Below are 9,526 nucleotides of genomic sequence, written 5' to 3' on the forward strand. Positions count from 1 at the left end.
ATTACTTTTAAAATCTGATTTTTTCATTGGTTTCTTTTTTCGTTTACTTTTTTTAAATGCATGAACAACTTATTAGAATAGAATAGAATATAGAATTTAGTCCAAAGGCCAAGCGCTGGGATCTATGAGGTCATTCAGCTCTGAAACGGCAATTGACAGTAAAAAGGTTTGAAAGGTGCAACAGGAGGAAAACCTCGCAGTTGCACTATGAGTCAGTTGTTGGGAGAGGTTGGAAAGTAAGGAGAAAGAAAGAGATTATGAACGGAGGTACAGTAAAAGGAATGAAAGGGGTTGCAGCTAGGGGCCGAAGGGACGCAGCAAAGAACCTTCAGCAATGCCTACAGGGCGCCGCATGAGGTGCACTGACGGCACTCCCTCCCTACTGGGAAAGCACTTGGCTAAATATCAATCACATGGTACCAAAATAATAATAAAATAATATCAAGATACAAAAAAATTAGCCTTTCTTGACAAGCCAGAGCGGAAATACTCTGAATACTTTTAAAATCTGATTTTTTCATGAATTCATTTTATCGCTTATTTTTTTCAAACGCTCGAAAAGCTTGTCGCACTCTGATGACGTCACTTCTTCGCAGGGCGGATGTCTGGTGGCGATGGTGCTGATGCTGTGTTTCAGCCACAACCACAGCGTCTTGTACGTCGGGACCTGTATCTTCGGCACTTTCCTCTCGTCCGTCTACCCTACAGCTGTCACTTTGGCGGAGACTTATATACACGTCACTTGTAAGCATATTCCCTCCTTTCGGTTAGTTCAGGTTGAGTGGTGGGAAAGAACAGAGACAGTCGTGAAAACCTAAGTTAAGCGCTAGAAGGAGGTGCATTTAAAAAGGAGGGGAGTGAATAGGGCAGTTCCATCGGGCATATTTTTATGGCCACCATCATACCGTTAAGATTTTCTTGTAATTCTTCAATCTGTTATTTTACCTTCATTTTTCATGTTAATTAAGATTATGTCTTTACTCACTTATTTTGTATACAACAAAACTTTAATCAAAAGGCGGTGATTTGCATCAGAAAAAATTAATCTACTTGAAAGTAAGGATTTTGCTTTGAAAGGAAGATTAAATCCACATTAGAAATGTCCATTTATTACACAGAATACTGTAATGTGAGAATAGCATGGACAGTGATCAATTAAAAACTTAAGTTATAGATAATTCTATGGAATGTTAAATCAGTTTCCAGTGAAAAAAAAAATCGTCTGTTGTAAAATGCCACAAAGGAATGAAAAGAAACCTGAAAATGTTAGAATTCCACCACTCCTATTTTAAAAGCAGTGTTACAGAGGGTACTGCGTTTCCTGAGAAAGTTGTAAACAGGTTTTCCGAAAGTTTAGGCAAACGTAATTCTTAGAAATACGAGACAACTTTCCAAGTTTCCCGAGAAACAAAAATGCCTCTTTTGAGAGATTACCGATGTACACACTTTTCGACACGTTACACGTCTTGATTTGAGATGATTTTTTTTTTTTTCTTAAAATACGAACAAATTCCTATTCCACGTAAGGTAATTGAGTTCACTTAAAACTTAGTTAAAATCTACATTAATGTCTACTGTCACGTAACAGTAACCCCTCGGGCAGTGGTTCTCAGTCTTTTTTCAGTGATGGCACCCTAACTAATGTAATCATTACCGCGGCACCCCTTGTTCACCATCCCACCAAATCGCATGAATTAATATATATATATATATATATATATATATATATATATATATATATATATATATATATATATATATATATATATATATACATACATACATACATATGTATACAGTATATATATATATATATATATATATATATATATATATATATATATATATATATATATATATATATGAGTAGAGAAACTGATAATAATTATATGAAGTCTTCTGGTAACTTTATTTATTTTTTACAAATGTTCATTGAGATGATCAAGCCAAGACAAAATTCACGACAATCTTGCGGCACCCCTAGGCACTGTCTGTGGCACCCCAAGGTCCCACGGCACCCAGTTTGAGAACCACTGCCCTAGGGCAATCATTGTTTGACTTACCAATGGGTGCACTCAGTTACAAAAACACAAGTTCTTAATTCAGTTGGAACACACACACATTATATATATATATATATATATATATATATATATATATATATATATATATATATATATATATACTGTATATATATATATCATATATATATATATATATATGTAAATGTGTATGTATGTATTTATGCATGCATATATAAAGTTATTTAATTTAAGCGCTATTTAGAGTCAGCCACACTGATAAAATTTTTCTGTACCTTCCAGCGTTCTTGACTAGTATTTTGGTCGCCACAGCAGCTTCTGGTGAAATGCTTATCCCTGTCATCATAGGCCATGTGAGTACTATACTGCTGTTAACCGGGACTGTAATAATTTAAAATTTATGATTTCAAATTACTAACAAAATACAAAAAATGTATGAGCGTGGGGTTCGCCACGGGGTAGTGTGCTTTGGACTAATCTGTTTTACAGCAATAATCTTGAGATAAATTTGAAAAAAAAAGAATTCTTTACTCCTGCTAATCACAGGAAAATCTAATGTTAAATAGAAGTAAAACAGAAAGTATGCTGTCAGTACGAAAATGAATTTATTAGAGTTTAACGAACTTCGTAAAATATAACTCCAAATAATTGACAAATGGCGGTAACTGAGAATGTAAGAAAAACATGAATGACACAATTGATAAACAACTATCACTAAAAGGAACATTATACAGCCGTGACTTGATAACCAGCATTTTAATGAAAAAAGAATAATGATATAGCCTTTTAAGTAATCACATACGGTGAGTTCAGCAATTGTCTGCATAATAAACTTGAGATTTCCTTTCCGGAAAATAGAGAAGGTATTTAACCGCCCACCGACACTAGTCGCTGGCAAATCGCCAAAGAAAAGACTTTTGTTTTGATGAGTTCAATTGGTTACCAGCAAAACCAGGAATTTTGTTCATCTGTTGGAAACGAGTCTCTCGGTGAGTCGGTGAATATCTTGTAACCCTGTAACAGCTACTGAAACGCCACGTTGTAGAAGGAGATAGTCAGTTTGCAGCTTAGAAGAGGGCTTTCCCGAACTGCCCTGAGGACAGCAAAACGAAATAACGATATCTTCGTAAAATAAAGGTGAACATAACTAGTATTATGGAGTTACGACTCGAAGTCTTTTTCTAGTTTAGAAGTTAAATGATATGGTTATTAATAAAGTCAAATTTAAAAAAATACAAAATTAAAGTTTGACAACATAATTCCTTGTTTAAAAACAAGGTTTTCTCTCAAAGACCTGCCTGAAAGTGACGTCTGTTTCGTGAAGGGATAGGGCGCAAAATCATTTCATCAAGTATACATTCTGTCATTAGAACCAAACTCCTGTACATCGTTAACTTGATATAGAGCTCTGGGTTTGTGACGCATTTAAAGGTGTCTTTCATGCTCCCATTGCAATAATATACGGTAAGTTGCTGATATATTTCTTCACCTCATAGCTGAATTCATTGTATCACGATAAAAAGTTATGGCTTTGCTTGAAGTTGTAATCTCTGTGGTTTTCTGTAATCATATTTATATTAATTTTTCTCTTCATCCTCAGGAATTTGCCGCCTTTGGTCCAGCCAGCCTGCTCGTCTCAGGGGTTATAATGACGGTCCTGTCGTTCGTGCTGTACATCGCGCTTTACTTGGTTGCTCAGACAATCGTTCGACAGTCTTGTAAGTTTCCCTTTTCCTTCATGAGATTCCAGTTAATACATTCCTTATAGATGTCCTTCTTGATACAGTTCTCTCGCCAAAGCTTTTGCAGTTGAAGTGGAATTGTTAATAACTTTGTATATAATGCAACAGCGTGATTACTTCAAACATAAAAAAATGGCTGCAATATCAGAGAGGGTCACGAAGTTTAGGGCAAGGCACTCTCATTCTGCTTACCTATACGTAAGGGCAGCTGTATTCTTCTCAGTCACGAAGAGAGAACATTTCAATGTACTCCACAGTGCAAACGAAGGAGAAACCACAGAGGAAGAGAGGAAATACAGATCTTGATTTGTCCCAGCAGCTTCGCCCTCCGTCAGGCCTCTTCCGTGAACTATTCAGTCAAGTTCCCCAAAAGGAGCCTGATGAGGGAGAAAATGTTGTCACAAATCAAGATCTGTATTTGCTTTCTTCATCTGTTGTTTCTCCTTCGCTTGCATTGTGCAGTACATCGAAATTAAGCAGTGGTGAGGGAGGGTGTCCACAGGTGCGACAACATTCCGTACTTTATTAAGATCTATATTTTCTTTGCCCTAAGCTTTACCGTAAGTGAGGTCAGATTGCCCTATATTAGAGTATTTTACCCTAAACTGGAAGCACTGTACTTATATTCACTAACAGTTCCTGACAGTTTTATTGTCTTTTCTGTGAGATCAGAGCGAGGTTAGGGTGGCATTGATGCAAGGTTTATATTAATTGTTCCTATAATTTCACATTAACCCAAAATAGTAATAAATGCTGCAAGCCTTATTCTTAAAATTCTGTTTCAAGAACGTACAATTTTAGGTTATATTTCGCTATCTATCCCAGTCCCACTATTATAGCCTCACTGCCATATGAAGTAGAATAATTAATGCTAAATTTAAAATTTATCTAGTTGAATTAAATTTCAAAAGTTAGGTGATCATTTAATAATTAATTCAGTGAAAATGATGAGCAAAGGCCTGATGAATTAATGTTTATTTGTGTTTATATTAATTTTTTGGTTAAAATGAGAAACGACACCAGCTATACCTAAAAATTACAAATTCACACACACACACACACACACACACACACACACACACACAGATATATATATATATATATATATATATATATATATATATATATATATATATATATATATATATATATATATATATCATCCAGTTTCAATCAAATGTTATAATCCTTGCACATTTCACAACAACAGTACAATGTACAATTTAAAACTTAGCCTCAACAATCACAGGCTAGTACCGGAAATTACAACAATCACGGGAATTACAAGTAACAACATAAATTACTTACATTTTTGGGACAAAGACAGCATAACATGAGATAAATAAAAAAAACACACATTTATACCATGTCGAGGGAGCGATAAAAAAATAAAAGTTAATCGGAAGTAACGTGGAATGGTGTCAGGTGGTCTACTGGTTCAGTTTTGAATTTCAGGGTTGACAGTTCATCTTGTCGAACATCTGTCCGACATTCCCTTTCTAGGTATATTACCGCATCGCTGTTAAATTATTTAGTGGTGCATTGAAGGTAGTATTTTAAATTTTATATTTAACTGACTTAATTGATCGAAGTAATTCAATCAGAACAGTAAATTTTGTTAATTTCCAGTTTTGAAATTTAACTAGTCAATCAAATGAGTAACTGGACCCATTAACGAGTTATGTTTAATAACTATAACCAAACTGATATGAAGCGCTTTGCTTATTGTTTTGGTATCTATACGTGTACCTCTGATTACAGTTTTCAGAGGAAAGAAAAAGTAGCTGACTCACTGAGGTTAAAACCTGAAGGATATTCTTTCTTTTTGCAGCTGAACAGGGTATATTCAACCGGTTCCAAGTCATTCTTCTAAGAAAGAAGGCCGATGAAACAGAAGACAGTGGTCTGATGAAACACCACGTGAAGTACTATTCCAGGATGAAGCGTGACCTCTCTGAATCTTCGGTGGGAGACGAAGCCGCCGGGAGTGATCCAGCGGGAGAGACCAATAAACCATCCTCTCCAACGCAGCTTTAAAGAAGAAACCAACACCATGCCTGAATCATTTGCTTTCCTGACAACAGGACTGGATAATACACAGACCAAGATAATCACAGAGGGAAGTAGGCTAAACTTCGCCCAAGAAGAAGGGGATGTAAGCAATAAGAATATTAATGTCGAAACGAAGATTCGATTCCTGTGTGTGTGGACACGTTATGTACATATTAACTGCAGGAATGACTGTGGAGATATGTGTCTTCTCGACAAAAATTTGTGCTGGTTGTAGCAACAAGAATATGTAAAAATAAGGAGTCATTAATGTTAAGATTCAAGGAGTTAACAATTATGAAGGAACAAGTAACTTTTTCTGACATTAGTGACGTGACAAGTCCTTGATACACTTTTCATCCTAGACCAGGGTGTCGAAAGGGAGGGAAGTTAGGCTAACCGTATATTTTCCATTCTAATATAAATTCCATCGTTGCTTTTGTGCTGTAACTTTCTCTTATACATGTTACTGATGCTGTTTTAGGGGCGAATAAAGAACCCATTTTTCTATCCTCGTCAATACCTGCAAATGTAACTAGCATTGTTTGTACAGTGATATTAGTGTAAAGATTTTATCTTGTTAAAATAATGTTACGATGTACTCGTATTACAGCAATAATGTAGTAGTACCTTTTGACATTCTGCAAGGATTTTTTTTTATTCTATTTAATGCCAGGCAACGATCCATGTACTAGAATAAGAGTTTCTGAGTTGCCGTCCTGTTTTTACTCTGTATTTTAGATTTTGTTGATTAACAGGTAGAAATCTTTCCTTAAGATTTTTTTGTTAAAAAAAATGATACTGAACAAAATAAAATATAATACAAACAAAATAGGTATAGGTTCACATACAAATATGCATGAAACATAAATAGAGGTATACAACATAATATGCATATACATCTGTTGTACATGTATGTAGATATGTACATCTAAATACAGTATATATATATATATATATATATATATATATATATATATATATATATATATATATATATATATATATATATATATATATATATATATACAATCTTGTAAATATATTGTAGTATGTATGCACACATATGTGCATATAATAGTTGTGTACATGCATATACTTGTGTAAGCTTGCTTACATGCACATGTACTGTACAATATAGAGATATATATATTTACCATTGTGGTGTTTCCTTGTATATATGTACATACTGTACTTAAAACGCTATATATGAGTATATGTGTATCCTTACAAGCTCTATATTTTGGATTTTTTATTTAATAAGATAAACTCTGTTATAAATTTTCAGCGATGTCTTTGTTTTAGTGTACACTACATTAAATTATTCCTGAAGCGAGTGATTTTCGTAACTTCTAACATCCTCATAAACGAGATGATAGGATTTCATTACCGTGCAAGGCAATGCGAGGTAGGCTTGTTGACCGAAGCAGTTAAGTAGATACCCGGTAAGGCAGTTAATTGGCTGATGGCCCTTTGTGAACTTTCCCTTATCCAGTCTTACCATACGATAACCATTCTTGTTCATTGTAGGCCTAAGCACTTAAATATGGGTCGCTGCTTTCACTTGCTACCGGGTGACTTCACCTCTCATACACGAGAAAACCCAAAATTTGTCCACCTTAGAACCCAGCTCATCTTATTCCACCTACTCTCCTTCTCTGTTCCTGTGTGTGGTCTTAGCATTCGTCTCGCTGTTACCTATGTCCACATTCCATGGTGCATTGCTTATCAACTCTCTCTCTCTCTCTCTCTCTCTCTCTCTCTCTCTCTCTCTCTCTCTCTCTCTCTCTCTCTCTCTCTCTCTCTATATATATATATATATATATATATATATATATATATATATATATATATATATATATATATATATATATATATACACACACTCGTATATATATGGTGTCTATTCTGGCAAATCTTGTTTTTACGGGTGTATGGCTGTAAAACGTATCAAGTCTAATTAACAACAACAAAAATCAGCATAACTGCACACAGTTTAAAACAGGCTTTTACCTAATTTGAACGTGAATAGCATGTGTGCATAGAAGTGTAAACAAACGAAGAATTTCATGACAATTTTTTTAACAGCGATTTTGGCAGATTGGCAACAGTTCGCCCAAATTCTAATAAAAGATGAGTCTGTTCACTTGCTGCGAAAAAGCAGCACGAGCCGGCCAATGACGTCATTTAGCCCGCAAAATGCTGGGTCCGTTACATGGAACCAAGTCAGTCAGCAACGAGCTGTTGTTTTTCAGAGCTCAGGCTGCGGCAATCAAACATCCCTAGCAATTGTGCTGTTACTGGCTCCACATCCAATTACGAAAAAACTTACACATTATACTCGATGTCATTTCATCCCTTTATCAACTTCACAAGTTGTTATGTAGCCATATCATGCTAATTATTCCACTACAGAAGGTAAGCTGGAAAATCTACAAAAAAAGACATGAGGATAGAAGCTTACATTTCAAAGGTTAATTATCTAATTAAATGCCAAATTACATTATAGGCTAATGTGTAAGATGCTTTGTTCATTTCTCTCTCTCAAATCTACTCGTTTCCTGCAGTAACTTCTTATAAATTACTAATTACTTCAGTCTAAACATAATAATAATAATATTATACAGTCATTTATAATATTACACAGTAATTTACTGATGGAGTACTGTGTAAACTGGCCACTCCACCAATATTATTAACTTTAAATAAGCTATAACAAGAATAGACAGAAACATTATGTATATATTTTAATCATACTATTTGTATTATTTTTTTTCTTTAAATACGAATTATATACTTGAAATTAATAAAGACAAATAGTGTGACTGAGAAGTAAATAACAGATAAAAAATAAAAATACCCCATTAATCACTCTGTTTTCTATAATTTAGGATACTTAGGCTAGGTAACGTCACCACTTGCGCACGTACAGACTACAGACCCATCTTTCATTAGACTGAGTTCGCCAGCTAAAGAGATACTTTTGTCTACTCTGTTATTGAATAATAATATATCAATAATATTATTGTCTATATTGCAACTGAAAGAGAAAATAGTCTTGTAAAGCCGTGAATTTAAAAAACAATAACAATTACAGTATTTTTATTTGGAAAATAATAGTAATGTATAGACAGTATACCTGTCGATGATATCCGTCTCTTGACTGTTTCACCCCTCTTGTTATTGGTGTAAAGTTCTCGGTAGTGTTGCTGTGAAAATCAAGATTTGCTAAGGAAAGGTGTAAATTATCGCCCCGCCGAGCCTGGTGAGTAATTAATGTTTCGTTAATCCTTTTATGTTATAAACAAAGTTTTTTTTTGATGAAAAAATAACCAATAGCTTATAGCCGTGCCAAGACTAGGCCTAAGATATGTTAAGCCGAGAACGCATATTCTTTGGTCACTGACGGTCAAGCCCTATCCGTAATGACTTGAGATGGTCACTAGACTAGTCAGGTAAAACTACTGTAGTTGCGCGCCCTGGTTCCCGCTAGTCGCCGACCGGGACAGGTTTCTCATATATAATACGACATTACCTTTCCCATAATGCCAGGTCCTGACCTAAACATACCTTACCTACCAAAACTAACTTAGGGCGACGTACCCTGACCTGGCTGGGGGGCGAAGCCCCAAAAAGGCCGTAACCTGTCCCGGTCGGCAACTGGCGGGAATCAGGCCGCGCGAGTAAAGTTTT

At 35.1% G+C, this 9,526-nt stretch overlaps 1 protein-coding gene across 3 annotated transcripts in view; it reads left to right on the forward strand.

Annotated features, from left to right (window-relative positions):
• LOC136850702 (major facilitator superfamily domain-containing protein 4A-like) overlaps nt 1-7,165 on the forward strand; it is an 87,877-nt gene extending 80,712 nt beyond the window's left edge. For all 3 annotated transcript variants that reach the window (XM_067124525.1, XM_067124524.1, XM_067124523.1), the window contains exons 10-13: nt 597-744; nt 2,325-2,395; nt 3,643-3,760; nt 5,616-7,165. In XM_067124525.1, coding sequence (XP_066980626.1) covers nt 597-744; nt 2,325-2,395; nt 3,643-3,760; nt 5,616-5,821 — 543 coding nt within the window. In that variant the 3' untranslated portion in view covers nt 5,822-7,165. The remainder of the gene's footprint in view (nt 1-596; nt 745-2,324; nt 2,396-3,642; nt 3,761-5,615) is intronic.
• The last annotated feature ends 2,361 nt before the right edge of the window (nt 7,166-9,526 follow it).

Source organism: Macrobrachium rosenbergii, chromosome 22, assembly GCF_040412425.1.
Source record: "Macrobrachium rosenbergii isolate ZJJX-2024 chromosome 22, ASM4041242v1, whole genome shotgun sequence".
Lineage (NCBI taxonomy): Eukaryota > Metazoa > Arthropoda > Malacostraca > Decapoda > Palaemonidae > Macrobrachium > Macrobrachium rosenbergii.